Here is a 22,654-nt window from a genome sequence, read left to right on the forward strand (position 1 = left end):
TGAAGTTATCAAGACATGTGATTAGCAAAAACTCTTAAAAATATCTTTTGTCAACTAAAATTAAAAAATATATATATAATTAGAAAATAGTAAGTAATCTACTAGAAATGCTTTTTAATAATTGAGAACATCTTAAATGAATTAATTTTGATTTACAGTTATATTTTTTTAATAATTTTTAAACATCAAATTGATTGAACGTGTTTTTGTTATTAGAAACAAAATTTTATTTTTATATGCCAATTGTGTTTTTCATTTATCTAAAAAATAAAAAGATAAGTTCAAAGTAGGTTTAAGAGTAATTAAAGTGAATAATAGTTAATAGATATTTTTCTAATATTTGTTGTAATAAAAGAATAGAGAAGTATGCAGTGGAAAGAAATATAAAATCTCTGTATATATAAAAAAGATACATATAAATCTGATCCAGCGATGCAATGCAATCAGCTTAAAAAGGGGGCAGTGAAGAAGATCTTTGATTCCTCAACACTTCTCTCTCTATTGCCAGAAAGTTTGCAGCTATTGGGATTTGCAAACCTAAACTAAACTGTATAGCTTTTAATCTCTTTGTTGTTTTTTTTCATCTTTATTTGACCTAATAGATAGTTTTAGCATCATCATCATCATCAGTAAATTACAAGGGAAGATGGGTAGCAGCTATTTTGGAGAACCAAACGTGGGAAACGAAAGGGGAGCGTCGTCTTCGTCATCCTCGTCTTCTTCTTCAAGAAAAGGGAAGAAGGGTAGTAATTCAGAGAAGCCAAAGCAACCCCAAAGAGGGCTTGGTGTTGCTCAGCTGGAGAAGATCAGATTACAAGGTCCAGTGGGTTGTACTTACCACCACCATCCTTCTCTTCATGGTCGACCTTTCCCTTCAAATTTCAACCAGGTAACCCAAACCCTTTTTCTGGGTTTTTTTTAATTAATTATTTGAGTTTGTGGGAGGAACCTGATCAAAAGAATTGTTTGATTTTACATGCAGGAAGACATGAGAGTGCAAACACTTTATTCATCAATGGCGTCATCACCTTCCTCATCGTCATCAACTACCTCAGCTTCTTATGGTTTCCACCCCACCATGATGGTAGGTGAAACCCTGTGCCCTCTTAGAGATACCATACAATTCCTTTTAATGGATGGCTTAATTGAGTGCATATTTGACATGATTTTGTGTCACCCATTCACAACTTGCTGTATCCCTAATAAATGATGAGGTATAACAGACATGGCAGAAGAATTTTGGTGGATATATTGGAATACATATTATATGTTGTCCACGTCGTCGTCGTCATGAACATCACAGCATCCAAGTTTTGATATTGCTAACCCTAGATACAAAATTTTCATTCCTATATTTCATCATAATATTAATGAAGGCAAGAAGAAAGTAAACCAAATTTGATTGCATATGAGCTACGCTATTTATCATATAGTAAAATTTACCTTATAGAGTTATATATGTTTACAGAAGGGGCTTGGGGAATATGATAAAAGACCGAACACCAGATATGGTGATTTCCAATCTTGTACGACAACAAGGTACATCATATTTAACTTTCCAGTCTGTCTCTTTTTCTGTTTTCTTTTCCCCTTTAAAGAATGTCCTTTTGAAGCACATCTATTATCATAGTTTCCTATTAGAAGTTTGTTTTTTAGGCCTTTTTTTTTTTGGCTTTATAATTAATGTTTGGGGTCATTTGGAACAGTTGGAACCCCGACAATGGCAGCACTCAACATTTTGCACAACCAAACCTGACCAGACAACTTCTAAACTTACATCATGTGGAGGTTGACAATTCACATCCTTATCATGTAAAATTTTTGAAATTAATGAATGCCTCTATGTAGCTTATATATATATATACTTTATTTCTTCTGTTTTTTCACCCCTCTATGTATTTTATAGGATTCACCACCAAAAAAGAGCAAGAAACAAGGGAGCAATTCATTGGGATCCAGCAGTCAGAATTGTGAATCCACACAAGAGCTTGATTTGGAGCTCAGACTGTCATTGTAATCAATATATATTATAAATGCTTGGAGACTGAGTATTATGGTTCCCACTTTTAGCATTGCAAGTTGAAGATAATTAAGCAGTACTTGGACTTGCAGTTCACTTATACAGGTTGAGCATGTTGATGATTTGCTTTAAATTTGATTTGAAAGGAATCTTTCTTGTGTAATGAGAGGTAGATTGACTTACTGCATGAGATATAATGAAAATTTGATCTTCCCTTTGTTCATAAAATTTTCAAAGAAATTAGGATTAAAGTCATAATTAATTCTCAAAATTTTCAATTATCTATTTGCTCCTTATTTTTAGTTAGCTAGACATATTGAGATCGAGCAAGCATCAAAACCCAGTTAGATTTCCCAGTTTTTGGTTAAGATTCGATTGTTAATTTGGGCAATTTAATTAAGCACTAGTATAAATAGGTATCTAGTCTTAAAAGTTGCAAAGTTTAGATGCTTTTTTGTATGTTTCATGTGCTATACTTGGTCATTTATAAACCCTAATCTTTTTGGATGATAGAAAATGTGTTTCTATGTATTCATATGTAATCAATCAGCACTTACAGGAGCAACTGCTTTGAAAATAATAAATTTTTTCACATATATGAAGAAAAATAATTAATAGGTTGAATGATAAGAAATTTAATTTTTTATAATAATGTTGAGAGAAATTACCTTTTGACTCAATTATGAGTAAAATATAACTTCCAAACATACAAAATCTTATTGCTTACATATGCTACACATAAAATGACGACTTTATCAAGCCAATTACACTTCTTTACTTCAAGAAACACGATAGGTTAATGCTAAATGAAACATTTCCCTTACAAGAGCACAGTACATCTTGTTTACTGGAAACCTTCCCAAACAGGAAGTTGTAAATAGGAATTTGTGTCCCCTCAAAGTGAACCAAAGAAGGACCTGATTTCATTTTCAAAGCCAATATATCTACAAACAAATCCTCAACTATTTTTTTTTCAATTTTATGATGATTTTTTTTTCTGTTTCACTAGTCTTTTTCACTTGATCATATATTGGGGTGTGATATTTTTTAAATCCAATAATCATTTATTGCTAAAACGATTAAACACATATTATTGAGATACAAATGATTTAAAAAATTTCTTCTTATAAATAAACTTCAGATTTAGTCTAAGTGACATTTGAGAATTTAGATTAAAAAAAATTGTAAGTGGCATTTAATTGGATTGAAATTTGAATCCCAATACTTTATAATTCATGTTTTTTTAATTCCTAAAATTATGATCTATTTCTAAAGAAAAAAAATTGTCCGCTGGATTTGCCTTAAATTAAGGGTAATTTTGGATGGACGGTGCGTTTACCTGCGGTTAATATAAACACAACAGTGACGGTGAGATTAGATACTGTAACAATACAGTAGTGTGAGACAAAAAAGTAAACTAAACATACCGTACCGCACCGCACCTAATCGACTATCCAAACCCACCCTAAAAGACAGAAGCATTCCAATAACCTTCAAATGGGTTTGGGACTATTGACAATCTACACGCACAAGGCTTTTGAGATGGCAATGTGCACAGTTGATTTGGTTATAATAATAATATACAACCAGAAGAGAGTCACTGCACCAAAATAGATTTTTTCCAAAGAAGTTAAATAGATTCGTTTTTTTAACACTCAGCGAAGCTTATAAATAATTAAATACCGTTAATTTTTCTTTAGTCTCTAACTTCACCGAAAGTATCTACTAACTTTTTAACCCCTCTAAAAAAATAGCAACAATTTTTTCTCAAAAAGGTACCGCTAAGATTAACTGTGCTTCTCAAAAAAAAAAAAAAACTCGCATCTCGAAATTTTTTCACTGGAGAAGATTTATCTACAAAACCAAATTGGCCGTGTGCTCAAGGCGAATTTAATTTCTGCCGCAAATCCTTTCAGCTCGGAGTTGGATTTCAAAAAGGAAAAGTGTGAGAAATGTACCTAAAACTCACTCCATTTCCTTGAGGAAATCAATATTATCAACAAAAACCTGCAAATTTAAACAGTAAAATGAGTCAATTATGAAAAAGAAAAAAGAGCAACACAATTTTGTTATCTAATCCATGATGCTCTACTCTTCATATCTTTTGAAGTATCCACATCTGACACGTGTATGCAGTGTATATATATATGGATATTGCTATGGAAATATAATCCTCCAAAGACTACCAAATACATGAAATCTTGGAATAAAATGGAACATACTCGTGTTGGATACATACCCGTATCTGACATTCAGACCTCTGTCTGAGTTGCTTGTTCATTTCCATCATGCATTAATTAAAAAAAAGAAAAAGAAAGTTCACTCTGTAAAGCTAATAAAACTTAGTGTTGGTGCAATGCACAAGAATGAGAAAACATTCTTGATATATATTTGTTTTTCTATTTGATATATTGGCGATATAGTTGAATGATAAACAACTTAAAATAAACTGTGTATAAAAGCTTTGAAAGGCATACCGTCTTCCAACCATCAGGATCTAAGCATGCAGTGATCTTGGTGTTAATACCAGGTAAAGGTCCAGGTTCCTGAGTAACTATTCCACCAAAAAGTCTAACAGCCTCTGCAGTGTTGTAAACATCATCTGTGCCGATTGCAATCTGCAGAGATGCAAGTTGTTCCCATATGTAAGAACTTTATAGTTCCAAAATAACAAAGCAGAATCATGATGCATACCACAAGCAGTTACATTTAGCAAACAAAAGAAGAACATCTTTTACACATTAAAGTGAAACAAAAGCAGAAATATATCTACCTGAGCATAGCCATTTCCTTTCTTGTAGTTGGTGACCCCGTAGTTGTATGTTAACTCAAGCACAGCATTTTTTTCTTCAGGCCCATAGCCCATCATGGCTGTTGTATACTAAAAGGAAAATTCATAAACATATGTCAGCGCATACATCTAACATGCCAATTACTAAAAAGGTTGACATGAATACTTTTATCAATCAAACTCAGCAAGAAGGAGAAACACATAACCATGAAGACAACAATTCAGGACACACAAGAAATCCCTGCATATAAACACACAGTATATACAAGTGAATCCTTCTTTTCAACCCTTTAATAGCTCCCACCAACCCCTTTCTCTCTTTCTTTGTTCTGCTTCCACATTTTGTTTCTCTCTTTTCACTTCTCTCCCCAGAATGCAAATTTTAACTGGTTCTATTTGCCAACCCAAGGTTGATTGCATCAGGCAATCTGATAGCAATAACACTAAAAATTTCTCATAATCATTTAATCATAATCTGCATTTTAGCAGAAAGAGTACATTGTTATTTCTATATGCTACTAGCCTACTAGCAAGTACCAACTTTAATCCTTAAAAAAGCTAGAATTCTTATCCTATGTAGGACTTTAAAGGAAAACTTTTGAGAGAAGAATGAGGGAAAAAAGAAAACTAAAATAATGAACCATAAATATAGCAAGAGTAATAAAATAAATCTTAAGTAAGCCAGTCCCTCAATTAGCTTATTAGGGTTCTGCATCAAGACGATAGTATTTACCTTGTACTCTGGATTATCTTGTGTGTGAAGAAGCTCCATGCCAAAGGCCTGCAAGAAAAGGAGATGGAGACTAAGACCTAGAGCATGACATAAAACATAGCACCTTCACACCCACCCCCACAAAAGAAAATGGCATGTTCATGTAAAAGCCTGTAAATAGCGTCATATATCATTTGCCAATGTTCTGCAGCAACTCTCACCTTCTCATAAAATTTTATGGAACGATCAAGATCATCAACATGGAGCATTACTTTGCACAAAGGTTCAGGAGCAGGCCACCTTTCAATTAGTTCAAACTTGTAACCGTCAGGATCCTCAACAAATGCAATTACAGTAGTACCTCCTTTCACTGGACCAGGTTCCCTGGTTACTTTTCCACCCTTGATCTTTATAAGTTCCACAGTCTTGGCAACCTAATCAGCGAAAATAAATAAGCATTCAGATTTACCCAGCACTTCCAAAATACAAGAACAATCATTTTGTTAAAAATGGAAAACCTAACACAATTCATGGAGGCCAATGTTCAAGCTTACATCCTCAACACCTATCCCAAAATGACCAAATGCAGTTCCAATGTCATACTTGTCAACTCCGTAATCCGGTAATGCCATTCAAGAAAAATGAAATATCCACAACTGAGTTCATGTACAGTGACTACTCTAATATTCACGCATGGGAAAGAAATGTTTCATCAATATCCAATTAAATAAGATTATACAGATTTATCATAGTTTAGAAAAGCATAAGAGAAGTCTAAAAGCTTACTGTAAGTAAGTTCAATAACAAAGTGAGAATCTTCAGGCCCATATCCAAGAAAGGCATTTGTGTATCTCTCCTCTGGTATGTCTCGTTTCCTCAACAGCTTCATTCCCAAGCATCCAGTATAAAATCTACAACCACCATGAATAATGAATTCCAGTTCAGTTAAAAGATTCCAGCCACAAGATTGGCTAAAAAGAATAGATGTATACACAATCAGGCATGAGTTTAACAAAGGAAACAAAAACAACAATATATGACATACTTGATGGTCCGCTCTAAATCCCCAACTCGATAAACAACATGGAGCATTCTTCTTTTATCCTTTTTAACAAACTCTACGGCAGTTTCCTGTGCGGCAACCGTTCTTGCCTGTACCCCATTTCTTATAAGAGGCATCCCTACCCAGCTTCTTTCAGCATTCAACAGCTCGGAAGCTTTAAAACCGAAGAATCGCAATTGTGGAATAGCTGGATAAAATTTACAAAAAAAACATATATTTATATCAAATCCATCCAGTCAGTCCTTCCATACCATAAAAGTTCAGCAGAATCTCTATGTATTGTTCCTAAAATGCAATTCTTTTAACAAATTACTGGTTCTTTCAACCTTGTAACATAACTTCATTATAATCAGATGCCTCTAAATGAGTAAATTCCTTAACACTCTAAAATAGACTTTAGAAGTTCAACCAAAATGTCGATTCCATCTAATTCTTCAATCAGTACTTAAATTCCTAATTAACTGAAAAATGCTAGAACAGTATAAATTGATTTTTAAAATGGTAATAATAAAGGGAGCAGTGCTTACCACTGCCGAGCTGAGAGAAAAGGAGGCGTCGAGGAAGGTGAAGCGGAGGAAAAGAGAAACCAGAACGCGTCGTAGCAACACCATCGGAGAAGATAAACGACGAGATCGAAGGTCGTATTGATGATGCCATGGGAATTATCCTCCTCACCATCTCGGTGAACTTTTGACTCTATATATTTAAATGGTAATTATTTTATTCATTTTTAAAACTTTTGATTCCAAATTGCCGTATTATCGGACGTCCTTCACGAGAAGAGATCCCTCTCTCTGTAACAAATGTTCCATCTTTTCTTCAGTCCGATGTTATCAGACATAATAATAATAATATATATCTATTAAGAGGCAATTATATAATTTTCCTTCTAGAAAAAAGAATTATCATAATATCTTGACAAAACTCGAATAACAAATATAATTTAAACTTAAATCAACCTATATGGTAAGCATCTTATTCATTAAGTCCTCACATAAAATTTTTATAATATTATTTTTAAATATAAAATAAATATTTCACTTTTAATTAAGTTATTTATATGAATATTTTTATTTTTAATATTATATAAAATTAGACATAATCCCTCTCAAGGTATAAATAAGAGTATAGTATGCGCTTCAACATATTTGAACTCACGTCCTCATGCATTGGCAACATCCCATACTAATCGAGCTAAGACTCCATGAACAGGTATTATAATTTTTAAATCTTCAATTTTAACTTTCAATTAATTTATAATAAAATATTTTAATAAAAAATTATTTGATTCATATATACACTTTTAATAAATATTTTTACCCACTCCGTCATAATCTAATACATAAAATATTCTAAAAGAAAACATATAAATTTATTGCTTGTATCAATCGAGTAAATCAATTCCTCGATTAACATATCAACCATAGAATAGTAAACTCCTATAAAATACATAAATTTGTTAATCAACCAACAAAAGGTCAAATAGTTGCTTTCTTTAAAAAAAAAAAATTCAAATACCATCTTCCGGATCTAGGAATTTTCAATTGTATACTAATAATATAATTTAAAATATAAAATATCAATATTTTAAAAGTCCAATTGATGATTAAGCCAATTAAATCAATGGTCCAGCTAATTTGATTAAAAATTATTAAAAAAAATTCCAATTCAACCCATCCATACCGGTTCCTAGTCTAACCGGTTCAATGCTATTCACCGACATTGAATCAGTGTGCTAGACCCATAACAGCTGTGAGGAAACCTCCAAGAAATCATCTGCTTCTCCAACTGTGAACCTCCATGAAACAGTTTAAGCTATCATGTTGAACTGTATTTACAGAGTCCTATCTCGCAGAGATGAAGGTCCAACATTTCATAAAATCTCGTCTCATCGCAAGCTTAAGAATGGCGGAAGTAGGCTCCAACCATAAAGGCTGTATGCTGCTATTAAATTGTCACACAAACAAATCATGCTATAAACTTGGTCGCTATGTGAGAACTTTCAAAATCCTGATTCATCAAATTTTCATTCACTGCTTGTTAATATATAATGACTACACAAAGATTAAGTCGGAAATGATATGATGCAATTGATGAATGTTGAAGCTAAGCAGATTGTAGACCTGCTTGAACATAACCAATCCGAAAATCAAAACCACAAAGATACGAGTATCGCATTCCAAAGTAGTATCATAAAGACCTAAGAACAATCATTGTATACCAAAGTGGTTCACAAAACTGCAGATACTAACAGAATCTGAAGCTTAAAAGGCTGGAAAATAAAATACAACAAAAGGAAAATGATTCTCTTAACTGTTACTACAGAAATAAAATCCTTAACATTACTATTTGACAAGAAAAGGATGCTAGAAATTCTTACATACAAATGAAGTATTCAACTCCGGGAGCTAATACAACCGGAAAAGGGTACAGAGAGCTAAACTCCGCAAGAAAAGCAAAGCCCCTCATCAGTGTATTCTCAAGGCCATACCAATGCCATACTTGATTGGAAGTAAATGTATGTCATTTCAGCTCTGACTAGAGGCAGCAGGATTGGTACCTGGAAATGTTGCCAAACCGTTGTTATTATCTAGATTGGTGCACTCTTCACTGGCATGACGAACAAACTCTTCGGGGGACATGTGGGTACCATGGCAAGCACAAACGATTTTTATCTGATTTGCGCTGAATCTGTAAGTAACACCAGAAATAGTTCTGCCGTGTGGACCAGTACCTGTGGTTGAAACCCATGGTAAATTTGGATAAGAACCAGATCCACCAAATTTCAGGTCTGCAGCAATTCCAGGTTTTATGGCAGAAAAATCAAGAGTTAAGGCTTCTGCAGTTTGTCGATCAGATGTAGCATTTGCTCTGAGATTCACGCTGCTTCCTTTTACATCTTCCTCTGCCCGAGTAGAGGAGCCTTCCTCTACACCATGCTGTTTACCTTCACCTTTCACTCTTTCGAATGTCCTGCCATCATATTGTGCAGCCTCAGAGGAATTGCGCGCAATTGTATGCATGGAAGCTACATTCAACAGAGGATAAACAACTATCAACCCAGTGATAAATAACACAGGTGTAAAATAATATTCCAAATTAACAATTGATCAACTGGTTATTAATGTTAAGAGGTCAAAATTTCATACATATAGGAAATTGAAAATCTTTGGCAGCACGAACCAGAAAAGATAATTTATATAGAATTCAATAATGAAATAAGGTTTATACCATGAAGGTTATACCAAGACAGCAAGATCAGGATAGCTCAGAGCTATCCATGAAGAGTATAAAAAGTAGATAGCTAGGCATATTTACAGATAACATCATATTCATTAAACCCATTAAAATGCCGTCTTCAAGCAAAGGGATAAAGAGATACCTTGTGATATTTTCAGTCCATCACTCTGCTTATCTGCATTAGGTGGACTTCTGCCAGCATATGAAGCCTGGAATTGCGGAGGGTGAGAGACCATACCCCAGGGATTATCCTTATCCAACAGTGGAAGTTGAACAGGCAAGTACCCGAACATAACTGGTAAGTTTCCAGGATTCACAGACTGGGTCCCAGACCGTTCACTATTTCCGGTAGGCATCATTTGCATCATGCCAGGCATTGTATGACCTGATGAACTAGGGATCCCGACAGAGTTAGAATCCTTCATAGGCAATGAGAAAGGTGCATTCATGACATTGACTGATTGGACCTGGAATGAGTTACCATAATTCAAGTTTCCCGGCTTAACCTCCTTAGGCACCTCAGCAGAACCACTAACTCCCATAAATCGCTTGGATCCATCATCATGGTGTGAAACCAGCCTTGAGGTCGAACCCTCAACTTCAGACTCCGCAACGTCTTCATTCTCAGCAGTTGAGCCATCTTCCGTTAGGGAGATATGTGATGTTTTGGACTTTTCATGCAAATCCGTGTGATGAGCTTCTCTTTCGAGCTTCTTTGGATTGTTTATCTCATTAAACAACATCTTACGTTTACTACCCGTTTCGGACCGCTTATCTTCATCGATTTCAGCAGACCTGTTACTGTTTGTACCCCAAAGACCTCTACCATTCAAGTTAACAGTAGCTTCTACCTCACCGTTACCCTTGGAGAGATCATTAAAGAAATTTTCCAAAGGTTTTATTGGATCACTTCTCTGAGAACCCACACTGGGGTCTTGTTTCTCGTTTCCAGCTTGAAGAAAGTTTTTAAAGTTATCCACTATTTTGACACCTCTATCACCTTCTTCTGTCCTAGTATCGGAGGAGCTACTAATCTTGCCTCTGGCTTTGGCAGATGAAGCACCACAAGATAGACCCAAGCTAAGCTCAAGCCCGTTATCGTCCTCCATTCTATCGACTCACAGTATATTATCCCGGTGGTTCAAGTATAACTTTTGCTCATCCTCTTTACAGACCATTCAACCAAAAATACACAATATAGTCTCAACACGCACCAAAACCATCCTAAACATACATGTCTGCATAAAAGTCAGATTTATCAGGGGAAATACAAGAGAGAAATAAATAAATAAGTTCCAATTACCATACAAATCTTAGAAATGAAACAAAAATCATTAATAATTTGGTAATGACCTCTAAAAAGAGGAACTTTAGGCTAAACAAAACATACATTTGATCCAAGGGCAACACCAAGCTCTACTTATTAGAGAAGTAAAGCTAAGAAAAACCAAAATAAATAATAAAAAAATAAAATTTTCCATGAAAATAGTCTTGAAGCAACTACTAAACTTAAACAGGGTTTTCTTTTTAATTTTCATTTTTTGAGATGAGGGGAAGGGTTTCAAACAAAAAGAAAAAGAAATATGAGACTAAAAACCTGTATTTATTTTCTTTATTCGTTTATCAGCTAGATAGATCCATTCATTAGCAAAATCAATGAAAATCAAAACCCAGAAGAGGATATTATTAAAGAAAATAAAATCAAAACTCAGAATGATAAGTTTAGACCAGAATTCATAATAGATCTAAGCAAACCCAGAAACCCATTTTTCAAAAATCAATCAACTTCATCAAAACACCCGATTCAAAAAAAAAAAAAGCAACTGCAGAAAACACAAAACACAATAGAACTATATAGAAAAAGGAGCAATAGAAGAGAAAGATAGAGAAAGGGAGTTACCTGAATAAAGACAGAGAAGATTAAAAGAATCAAAGCTGAGATTGTCTTTGCACATCACAAGGACAGGTAAAGGGAAAATAACACTGAAAATGGGAGAAAAATAGTGTTAGAAATTACCTACTAATTTTTTATACCATGTGATTATCATGTATATAATTATTTTCTTTTTGCCGCTATCATACCAATCAAATACCATACAATGTCTTTTATTTTATCATTATGTGCCCATGTCTAATTTTCACTTTTGTCCAATCCTTTTTAGTTTTTTCTTCAACCTTTGTTCTGTTCATATCAATAAAAGGGAAAAAAGAAAGTTTTTAACATTTACATTGTTGCTGGTAAGTGACACTGGACTAATTAAATTCCAATCTTAAATTATCTAAAAATATCGTAAATAGGATTTTTTTTGTCATATTTTACTGTATTGTTTTAATCCAAGTTTTTTTTTTAAATGCATTTCAAGATGTTCATTTAATTTGGTCTTTCATATCATATCATATGGAACAGATAATGATCAAGATTGTTCTTTCCAAATCAATAAATCTTACGTGGAACTGAATTCAGACATTTGATCTTGTCATATATTTGGGCATAACAAACAACTTGTGTTTTTTACCAATGGTTTGTGTTTAACCATCATCATGTCACCAATGGCAACTATATAATTTCACTTACTTTTAATAATGAGCTTATGATTTGGTTAAATTTTATTATACAAATCATGATTATAATTATTTATTTATGTGGTTCAAAGGGACACAATACATTAGCAAATAACTGGTCAATGATCGTGTAACAGGCAAAGACCGACACTGTTATTGATTGCAGTAAAAAAAAGCAGCAGCAGCAGCTATGCAGAAACGATGTCGTTTTTCCATATTATGGTGAAAGACTGAAAAGATCTCATTTGTGAAGGGAAATGGAGGGACTCAATCAGGAATGGCTTGATTGTAATATTTGGTTTGAGTGAGGGTAGTTTCTGATAACTCATTGATGAACAACTAAAAGAGTACGTTTCGCAGTACTATAAGCTGAAGTGTGAACCCAGACCGACACTGGTGAACCTTTTGAGTGCTTGACCATGGAGGATCTGCTTAGGTACTTTTCGCCATCTCACGAAAAGCCCAAATCTTTTTGCTTTAGATTTCATGGAACACTCAGTACTGTAGGTACATTTTCTGGGTCACCATTGTTTTTGACATTTTACAAATGTTTCTTGCTTACATTAACTATTGCTTTATGATTAATGGAGTTGCAAATGTTGAACTCTGGCTTCTTTGAACTGAATCTATCTTACTGAACCACTATTTTATTTGCTAGGTTGAATGCTTGATTCAGTCAATGATTATGTGAGATAGGGTTTCAAGATTCTTATTCTGTACGTGAGATTGTGAGGTATTCATTGGAGCTTTGCTACTGAGTGACATGGGTGTTTTTGCCCTAACTCTGAGGCTCTTTCATGCTGAGGTCAGAAAGTTACTTTTGATCATTGGGTTGGCAGTTTCTTTCATAATCCTTTTTCAGTGTTTTTCATTTTCTTATGGGAAAATATTTGTTCCATCACCTACTAGTAAGATTTCAGTAGTTAAGCTGGTAATCAATGCCACCACTTTAAATGATTCGAACATGGCTGAACTGTTTATTAATGTGGTGGCAAATGATACTAATGGCTCTGATCCTGAGGAAGAAGCTAGGTACAAGCACAACACGCTGGAAGCAAATACAGGTTCTGATTCGTCATCAGAAGTTAACAGATATCTTGATGGTTCTTTTAGTAAATTCAAGGATCAAAATTCTCATGAGAGGAAATCGAAGCCGAGGATAACTCAGGGTAAGAGTTTGATGTCTGGTTACATTACTAGTACAGATGATGGTTCTACTAAGGTGCTGATGTTGTGCCATTTATATCGGCTATAGTTGCTGCTAAAGGCCTGCAAAGCTCAAACCTTAGTTCAGGGACTTCTAGCTCATTCTTGGGTGCCAACTTATCTTCACCGCGCAATGCCGAAACTTCTATTGGAACACAACATACGAATTTTAAACCATTGCAAATTGAATCAGCCATATCTGTATCCCAGATGAATTCATTATTGCTTCAGAGTATTGATTCTTCTCGCTCTCTGGTAAGAATCACGTCTCCAAGGTCTTAATTAAGCAACAGGATTCAGTTAAGATTCTGAATTTCTCACTTCTTTGTTGGTAATAGAGGCCAAGACGATCTTCAGCACGTGACCGTGAACTTTTATCTGCAAGGCTAGAGATTGGAAATGCTCGTGTTTCAAGGAAGGTTCCAGTGCTTCATGCATCTGTTTATCAGAATATTTCTAAGTTTGAGAGGTAAGTGTTTGACTTGTTATGTTTCTGCAACATGTCCATGGCCATGTCCATGTCCATGTTTATGCTAAATGCTAAATTGTTGGTGGCTTTATGCAAATTATTTGCAGGAGTTATGAGATGATGGAACAAATACTCAAAGTTTACATATACAAAGAAGGAGTTAAGCCCATATTTCATCAGCCAAAGATGAGAGGAATTTATGCCTCAGAAGGATGGTTTATGAAACTCATGGAAGGAAACAAAAAGTTCGTTGTGAAAGACCCGAGAAGAGCCCATTTGTTTTACTTACCCTTCAGTTCAAATATGCTAAGGAGTGCACTAAATGGACAAGATTTTCAACACGTCAAAGACCTACAGAAATACCTTAAGGATTATGTTGAGTTGATTGCTGGAAAATATAGCTTTTGGAACAGAACCGGAGGAGCTGATCATTTTCTAGTTGCCTGTCATGATTGGGTATGCTAAGGATTATGCTTATATGGTTAAATTTCTGTGGTAGTGTTATTATTGTTATGTAGATTTCGATGGCCAAATTGAAGTATCTTATTTGATCTGACATATGGAGTTTCAGGCTATCAATTTGACAAAGAACATCAGAAGTTGTATTAGAGCTCTTTGCAATTCCAATGCTGCCAAAGGCTTCGAAATAGGAAAGGATACCACTTTACCAGTAACGTATATACGTTCCATGGAGGCTCCTTTGGAAAATCTTGGAGGAAAGCCTCCTTCAGAGAGGAACATTCTGGCCTTCTTTGCTGGGGGGATGCACGGTTATCTTCGACCGATCTTACTACAGTATTGGCAGAATAAAGAATCTGATATGAAAATCTTTGGACCAATGCCTCGTGATGTTGAAGGTAAAAGAAAGTACAGGGAGCATATGAAGAGTAGTAAGTATTGCATATGTGCCAAGGGTTATGAAGTTCATACACCAAGAGTGGTTGAGTCGATTTACTATGAATGCGTGCCGGTTATCATATCAGATAACTACGTGCCACCATTCTTTGAGGTGTTGAATTGGGAAGCTTTTGCGATTTTAGTTCAAGAGAAAGATATCCCTAGTTTGAGAAACATATTGCTCTCCATCCCTGAGGAGAAATATTTGGAGATGCACGCGAGAGTGAAGCTAGTACAGCGGCATTTTCTTTGGCACAAAAGGCCCGTGAAATACGACTTATTTCATATGATCCTTCACTCAGTATGGTACAACAGGGTTTTTCACATAAAAACCAGATAAAAGGTCTTCATTCTTAAGGTTGAGTGAAACAACTTGAGAAGCAAGCCAATGCAGTAAGTGCTGTCATTTCTCAGTCTGTGAGCTTTTGATCTTTTAACCATCTGGTTTGGGCTTCAACTATTGGTGTTGTAATAAGTAGGATGATGGAATGTGTTGTATCTTCTATTCCAACTGATAATTCTTTACCGTGGGTGTATAAAATAACAATTTAATGTAAATCCATGACTTACGATTTTGATTTCATTGTCTTTTTTCATGAGTTTTACTTGATGAAGTTTGCATAATTTAATTTGCTAATACAGTTTAAACATGGTGCAAGCCAGGTAAAGTTAGGATAATTTAATTTGCTATTACACTCAACTATTGAAGCTAGATGTTTTAAAGCGAGATTATTGGTTCCACTAGCCCTTTCTGAGTATTTTATCGTTCAACTTTTAAAAATGACTTTTCGATTTTGTTTTTCACTTTAGTCCTCAATGTTTATATTTTTGGTTAATTTGGTTTCTTCCTTTTTTTTTAATTAAATTTGACCTTCAACTTAAAAAAAAGAAGTATAATTTAACTATTAATCTTTTAAAAAATTAAATTTTTATTTGATTTTTTTTATAATTGTTGATATTGTATATAAAATAAATAGTATCACGTCGTTATGAAGTATACATAGACTACCACGCGGGTTGCCATACCAGTATTGTTAAAAAGTTAATGTTTAGTAGGCATTTTTTGTTAAAAAAAGTTTTTTGATGTTATGAAAGGTTGATAATCAAATTTAGCTTAAAAAAATAATGAGGACCAAAGTGATAAAATATATAGAAAGTAAGGGTTAAATTTAACATTATGCCCAAAATTTAATAGGTCAATGTGCTATTAGACCCTATATTTTAATTTGATCAATTTTAGACCTTATACTTTTCAAGTTTTGAAATTTTAATTATGACCTAAAGATTACAACTAAATATGTTTGGTTAATATCTTCTATTAGTCTTGTATTGTGCATAAAATTATAGATTTGGTTCATGTTTTCTAATTATATTGTTTTTACTCACTCAACTTTTCGAATTTTGAAATTCTAATTCAATACAAACAATAGTTGATAAATCTATTTTTTTTAATAATATGTCGAAATAGCAAGTTGACATAGTACACACGAGATAATATGTTTGTCGCATCAAATTTTGAAAATGGTAGAACTTAATGAATTTAATAACTATCATTTGATCATGAATACAATTTTGAAATCTAAAAAAATACAAGAATTAAAAATGACCAAATTAAAATACATTAATTAATTCCACCACTTACATATAATACATAAACTAATGTAAATATTTGATGCTTTCCAATGTTATGATTCCAATCGAATTTAATTCCTTGAAATGTGATTTTCAATGAATTTATTTTACAATGTTTGGTATACATAAAAAGATATTAATTAAAATTATCACGTTTAATTCACTAAATACTCTCGTAAAAATATAATGATAATTTACAAATTTACCTTTATTAAATAAAAGATAATATTCATATATTTAATTTTTACGATAAATTTCAATCTTAACAAATATTTAAAAATAAAATTTAATTGATAGTTTTAAATTATTTTTAAATTTGTAATTAAATGTGAAAATAAAATTATTTCAAATTTATCTTATATATATAAATAAGTAATAAAGAAAATTAAGTAGGACGAAGGAGGCAAATTTCTTTTACATTATTACATTTATTAATAGATAAATATTTACCAAGAAAAAAGAGAGCGAATGAAATGCCAGCAATTAATTTATCTCCAATTAAAAAAAATTTAAAACTATAACTGTCTTCCGCACTCGCTCCTGACTCGGCTCGGCTGCCGCCATAGAAACACCACTACCATCTTTTCCCTTTCTTTTTTTCTTACCATCAAATTCTACGCTCTCTAATCTTTTTAGGAAATCTTTTCACTGTTCAAAACTCAATCCATTTCCTTTTAAAATTATATATTTTCTCTTTAATGATATATTTCCAGAATTTTTATTTTGTTTACTTTAACATCAAGCAAGAATTTCACTATCCCAACTTTTCTTGTCCTTCAAAAGGAATCTCATAGTAAAAGTAATCTCCCTGTAAAACCTTCGTCTTTAAGCTGGTTTTAATTTATTGTCTTTAATATATATCTTTTATTACCCAGAAATCTTTAACATGTCGAGTAGACTAAGGGATAGAACTTCTTGCCAACCCAAACTACACAACCATCATTACCAAGTAACCACAAAAACGGCCGTGGCGATGCCTAATCACTTCACTGAGACGCTGACCTGTCCACTCACTGAGTTGGCAACGAATTTATCAGATTCGGAGCTCCGAGAGACGGCTTACGAGATTCTGGTCGGAGCCTGTCGGAGTTCCGGCGTGAAGCCATTGACTTTCATATCGCATTCCGACAAAAATTCGGGAAGGGCGCGGGCGTTGACGTCGACGGCGTCATTACAGAGGTCTTTGTCTTCGACGGCGGCGAGTAATGTGAAAAAGGCTTTAGGATTGAAATCGTCTGGGAAGAGGCAAGTGAGTGGTGAGTCGGACTCGGAACGAGTCAAAAAAGCGGTTACTATTGGGGAGATGTTGAGGGTTCAGATGAGAGTTTCAGAGCAAATCGATTCCAGGGTTAGAAGAGCTCTCTTGAGAGTTGCCGCTGCTCAGGTTTGTTCCAAAAAAAGAAAAGAATTGTGTGGTTGCCTTTTTTTTTCTTTTAATTTCTTTCACAAAAGCAACGGCCTCTTTTTTTGTTGTCGTCTTTTGTATTTATTTTATTTTTTAAAGTTAAATGGAAAGGGAAAAAAAAGAACTGTTTAATGCGACAGAAATATTTTGTGTTAAGTTGAATTAATCAGACGCTTTTACTTTTTTTCAAAGTTCAGTTTGATAATTTATGCTGTAATTATGAGTAGGGTATACAAATGTGATATATAATTCAATTGGTGATTATTGGAATTTGGAAATGTTTATGGAATATGATTTTTGTATGATTATGTTTGCTAGACAAGTTATATATGGTATTGCAGTCATTATTTAACTTTTTGTTTTTGTATATGTATGATGTATCAGCTTGGAAAACGGATAGAGTCAGTAGTGTTGCCAGTTGAGATGTTGCAGCAACTCAAGCCTTCGGATTTTCCGAATCAATGGGAATATGAAGCTTGGCAGAGGAGGAATTTGAAGATTCTTGAAGCTGGACTCCTTTTACATCCTCTCTTGCCCCTAGATAAAACCGATACTGCTGCACAGCAACTGCGACAGATCATTCGTGGGGCCTTGGAGAAACCTTTGGAGACCGGCAAAAACAACAAATCGATGCAAGCTCTTCGGAGCATTGCTTTGTCTCTTGCTTGTAGAACCTTTGATGGGTCTGTTTCTGAGACCAGCCACTGGGCAGATGGATTCCCGTTGAATCTCAGAATATACCAAATGCTTTTAGAGGCTTGTTTTGATGTTAATGATGAAACCTCTGTTATTGAAGAGGTCGATGAGGTTCTGGAACTTGTGAAGAAGACGTGGGTAGTCCTTGGAATGAACCAGATGCTGCATGATCTTTGTTTCTTGTGGATATTGTTTAACCGATATGTGGGAACTGGCCAAGTGGAAAGCGATCTGTTGTTTGCTGCTAATAATCTGTTAATGGAAGTTGAAAAGGATGCAAAGGCAATGACAGATCCAGATTATTCAAAGATAATAAGCTCTACTTTGGGCACAATTCTAGGCTGGGCTGAGAAAAGGCTACTTGCCTATCACAATTATTTCCACAGTGATAACACTGAGACAATGGAATGTGTTGTTTCTATGGCGGTTCTATCAGCAAAGATAATGGTAGAAGATATCTCTCACGAGTATCATAGGACAAGAAAGGAAATTGACTTGGCTCGTGAGAGAGTTGATAATTACATAAGATCATCATTGCGCGTGGCTTTTGTTCAGGCAAGTTTTCAATATTTTAGCATAATATCCCTTCATAGAATGAGCAGTACAAGATAAGAAGGCTCCTATAGTTTTAAATCATGAGATTAATTCACCGCTTTCTGTATGATTGATAGGTTTTTGTTATTTGCAACTTTTGCAGGCATCTTAATATGAATACTTTCCTTCTTGCTAAACCAGGATCTTTGTTGTTCTATTAGCTTTTAAATTATATATTCAAGCTGAGCTCTTTATCTCTTTCTGAAATATTTTGACCTAGTTTTCCTGTTATATTTCTGTCTGAAAGATGATCCAAGGTTGTGTGTTGATTCTATTTAAACAGATAATGGAGAAGCTGAAGTCCAGCAAACGTTCTTCTAAGAACCAACAAAATCAGTTTCCTTTCCTTTCCATCCTCGCACAGGGTGTCAGTACACTGGCTTTTAGTGAGAAGGCAATTTTTAGTCCTCTATTAAAGAGATGGCATCCTCTTGCAGCTGGTGTAGCTGTGGCCACTCTTCATTCCTGCTATGGAAATGAGCTGAAGCAGTTTGTTTCTGGCATTGGTGATTTGACACCTGATATACTACAAGTGTTGAGAGCTGCTGACAAATTGGAGAAAGATCTGGTGCAAATTGCAGTTGAAAATTCAGTGGATAGTGAAGATGGTGGAAAGTCGATCATAAGGGAGATGCCTCCTTATGAGGCTGAATCTGTGATTTCCAATCTAGTGAAATCATGGATAATGACTAGATTAGACAGACTGAAGGAATGGGTTGACAGGAATCTGCAACAAGAGGTACAAGGCTTTTATTCCTTTCCTATAATACCTTGATGGTGGTTTGGGTGATATGAAATATTTGTGTTTTGTCATTTAAGTGGAACAGGATATTAATCCTTTTCCGTAAGTAGTTGAGCTGAAGGTTCAAGCTTTTTAGCAAGTAGACTATGGTTCAAGCTTATGGTTCAAGCTTCTTTCATGGCTTGGATCTAATCTTTGTTGCTAATATGGACCATTCACTTCTATGCATGTCTATTTCTTGTCTCCTTATAGGTATGGGATCCACAAACAAATAAAGAGAATTTTGCTCCCTCTGCTGTTGAAGTTTTACGAATTGTAGATGAAGCATTAGAAGCATTCTTTTTGTTGCCAATATCTATGCATGCTGTATTGCTTCCCGATTTAACCACTGGTATTGATAGATGTATTCTACATTATATATCAAAGGCAAAGTCTGGCTGTGGTACGTATCATGTAGCCTAGGGACGCCAATGCATATTGCCCTTTCCATTTCTTCTGAAGTAATCAATTTTTGTGTAAAACTAAAAGGAAAATACTAAAACTAAAAGGAAAATACACTATCTTATCATCTACAGGGTCCCAAAGTACTTTTGTTCCCTCAATGCCTGTTTTGACCAGATGTTCAACACGCTCAAAGTTTGTTGGTGTTTTCAAGAGAAAAGAGAAGTTTCAAATAGCACAGGGTAGGAAATCTCAGGTTGGAACAACAAATAGCAATGGCTCCTTGGGGATATCTCAGCTGTGCTGTCGTATTAATACTCTGCATCATTTTCGAATAGAGTTGGATGTATTGGCAAAAAGGGCAACTTCCCATGTTAGAAATTCCGAATCAGCTCATATGGGCAATATTGCTGATGGGATGGGGAAAGCATTTGAACTTTCAACTACTGCTTGTGTGAAAGGGATAAAACAATTGTGTGAGATAACTGCATATAAGATTGTTTTCCATGATCTAAGTCATGTCCTTTGGGATGGCTTGTATGTTGGGGAAGTTTCGTCCTCTAGGATTGAACCTTTTCTTCAGGAGCTTGAGCAATATTTGGAGGTTATCTCATTAACCGTGCATTCCAGAGTCAGAACACGAGTTATTACTGAAGTAATGAAAGCTTCTTTTGATGGTCTTTTGCTGGTTTTACTCGCTGGAGGCCCCCCTCGTGCTTTCCATTTGCAAGATTATGAAACAATAGCTGATGATTTCAAGTCCTTGTGTGATTTATTTTGGTCCAATGGCGATGGACTTCCAGCTGATTTAATACAGAAGTTTTCGACCACTGTTAGTGCCATCCTCCCACTATTTCATACTGATACTGACAGCCTAATTGAACAATTCCAATATATGACCCTAGAGACTTATGGCGGTTCTGCTAAATCCAAGCTTCCGTTGCCACCAACTACCGGCCAATGGAATCCAACAGAGCCTAACACACTCTTGCGTGTTTTGTGTTATCGGAGTGATGAGACTGCAGCTAAGTTCCTTAAGAAGACTTACAACTTGCCCAAGAAACTCTAACTACTCTTTTACTGGTGAAAAGAAGAGTCAAATGATGCACTTCTTAGGCATACACTGCTTGAGGTAATTGATATAGCTTTCCAAGTTTGTCAAGCCATAGGCATTACATCTCGAGCAAGTTATACCCCTTAAGAAACTATGACTCCCGTAGTTCTCTTGGTCGGATTCTATTGGTTTAAGACCTTAACCCAGTGTAGGGAGAACTTGTGAAAAGAATATAATTCTGATGTCTGGTAAGGATGAAGATTCTGGGTTTTCCATCATCATCATCTGCTTCACATGGCATTGAGATGAAACCTTTGAAGGCGTTTAGTGGAAAAACAGTGAGTGTGAGGTTCTTTCAGGATATTTGTATAGAAAGGTTTGGAAAATATTGAAAGCTTTATGTTCTGCATCAGTGAGTTGGTATGGGAAATAGTATTGCTTGTCAAATAAAATGACTTTTCCCCCCAATTTACTCGAAGCTAGATTGAATCTTCCATTGTTAAAGTGAGGCAAATCTTGCTGGTTATATATATTATGGTAATGGCAAAGACATACAAACAAATTTACCACCTCTAAAATCAGTTTTAAAAATATCACTGTTGTTACTATATAGGCGTGTATAGCAACAATTCAAGCTACTATTAGCATATCTTGAATTTATGTAGGGGTGTCCCGTCTTCTTCAAAATGATCAATCGATTTTCGCTTATTGCAGACATCTGCCATCATCAGTTTCAATTTCAAACGTTGTTTTTATCAATTTTAAGCTAAAAGTTTAAACATATATCATTATGTAATTATTTTGTTCTAAATCCAAGTGATCGCTGGATATATAATTCGGTTTTGCTTTTCTTTTTCCTTCTCATTTCCAGTAAAAAGTTTTGACTATTCCTTTTTCCATAGGTGGTTTTAAAGGATCTTTTACCAGATATGAAAAACATCACGTCGACGTATTATGACCATGCAAACCACCCGTGGTTTAAACAAGGTTTAGTTCGTTGGAGGATTAATTTTAAATTTCAAAACCTTGTAATTATATTTTTAAATTATTAGCATTATATAAATTAAGTCTTTACTTAAATTAAATAACATTCCAATTATATATAACTAAATTTAAATAAAAATTTTAAA

General features: G+C 34.5%; 5 protein-coding genes across 10 annotated transcripts; 3 read left to right on the forward strand and 2 right to left on the reverse strand.

The window, feature by feature from the left end:
- The first annotated feature begins 380 nt into the window (after positions 1–380).
- LOC107907195 (protein SPEAR3) lies at positions 381–2,256 on the forward strand. Of its 3 annotated transcripts, XM_016834458.2 has the most exons (6): positions 381–549; positions 631–889; positions 983–1,084; positions 1,469–1,539; positions 1,707–1,812; positions 1,907–2,256. In XM_016834458.2, exons 2-6 carry the CDS (start codon positions 647–649, stop codon positions 2,015–2,017), a joined length of 633 nt encoding a protein of 210 aa, XP_016689947.2. In that variant the 5' UTR covers positions 381–549; positions 631–646; the 3' UTR covers positions 2,018–2,256. The 3 variants fall into 3 exon arrangements, with proteins under 3 accessions (XP_016689947.2, XP_016689946.2, XP_016689948.2); XM_016834457.2 differs by having other exon boundaries at positions 382–889; positions 1,907–2,255; XM_016834459.2 differs by having other exon boundaries at positions 383–889; positions 1,707–1,788; positions 1,907–2,254.
- A 1,365-nt stretch (positions 2,257–3,621) lies between these two features.
- Positions 3,622–7,433, reverse strand: LOC107907194 (probable lactoylglutathione lyase, chloroplastic). Of its 2 annotated transcripts, none has more exons than XM_016834456.2 (9): positions 7,114–7,433; positions 6,569–6,773; positions 6,310–6,434; positions 6,078–6,088; positions 5,745–5,957; positions 5,545–5,592; positions 4,794–4,901; positions 4,498–4,638; positions 3,622–4,027 (listed from the first exon to the last, which is right to left on the reverse strand). In XM_016834456.2, the coding sequence occupies exons 1-9, from the start codon at positions 7,262–7,264 to the stop codon at positions 3,986–3,988; spliced, it is 1,044 nt and encodes a 347-aa protein (XP_016689945.1). In that variant the 5' UTR covers positions 7,265–7,433; the 3' UTR covers positions 3,622–3,985. The 2 variants fall into 2 exon arrangements, with proteins under 2 accessions (XP_016689945.1, XP_016689944.1); XM_016834455.2 differs by having other exon boundaries at positions 6,078–6,142.
- Positions 7,434–8,737: 1,304 nt separating this feature from the next.
- Positions 8,738–12,015, reverse strand: LOC107907193 (ninja-family protein mc410). Of its 2 annotated transcripts, XM_016834454.2 has the most exons (4): positions 11,909–12,015; positions 11,727–11,809; positions 9,969–11,064; positions 8,738–9,614 (listed from the first exon to the last, which is right to left on the reverse strand). In XM_016834454.2, exons 3-4 carry the CDS (start codon positions 10,933–10,935, stop codon positions 9,115–9,117), a joined length of 1,467 nt encoding a protein of 488 aa, XP_016689943.1. In that variant the 5' UTR covers positions 10,936–11,064; positions 11,727–11,809; positions 11,909–12,015; the 3' UTR covers positions 8,738–9,114. The 2 variants fall into 2 exon arrangements, with proteins under 2 accessions (XP_016689943.1, XP_040949031.1); XM_041093097.1 differs by having other exon boundaries at positions 11,727–12,015.
- A 641-nt stretch (positions 12,016–12,656) lies between these two features.
- LOC107907192 (probable glycosyltransferase At3g07620) lies at positions 12,657–15,543 on the forward strand. Of its 2 annotated transcripts, none has more exons than XM_016834453.2 (6): positions 12,657–12,824; positions 13,047–13,557; positions 13,644–13,849; positions 13,933–14,063; positions 14,171–14,519; positions 14,635–15,543. In XM_016834453.2, exons 2-6 carry the CDS (start codon positions 13,152–13,154, stop codon positions 15,298–15,300), a joined length of 1,758 nt encoding a protein of 585 aa, XP_016689942.2. In that variant the 5' UTR covers positions 12,657–12,824; positions 13,047–13,151; the 3' UTR covers positions 15,301–15,543. The 2 variants fall into 2 exon arrangements, with proteins under 2 accessions (XP_016689942.2, XP_016689941.2); XM_016834452.2 differs by having other exon boundaries at positions 12,673–12,895.
- Positions 15,544–17,072: 1,529 nt separating this feature from the next.
- LOC107907191 (protein unc-13 homolog) lies at positions 17,073–22,102 on the forward strand. The gene is made up of 5 exons (XM_016834451.2): positions 17,073–17,976; positions 18,382–19,248; positions 19,571–20,026; positions 20,282–20,471; positions 20,605–22,102. The coding sequence occupies exons 1-5, from the start codon at positions 17,479–17,481 to the stop codon at positions 21,537–21,539; spliced, it is 2,946 nt and encodes a 981-aa protein (XP_016689940.2). The 5' UTR covers positions 17,073–17,478; the 3' UTR covers positions 21,540–22,102.
- Positions 22,103–22,654: the final 552 nt, after the last annotated feature.

Source organism: Gossypium hirsutum, chromosome D05 (assembly GCF_007990345.1).
Source record: "Gossypium hirsutum isolate 1008001.06 chromosome D05, Gossypium_hirsutum_v2.1, whole genome shotgun sequence".
NCBI classification, from domain to species: Eukaryota; Viridiplantae; Streptophyta; class Magnoliopsida; order Malvales; family Malvaceae; genus Gossypium; species Gossypium hirsutum.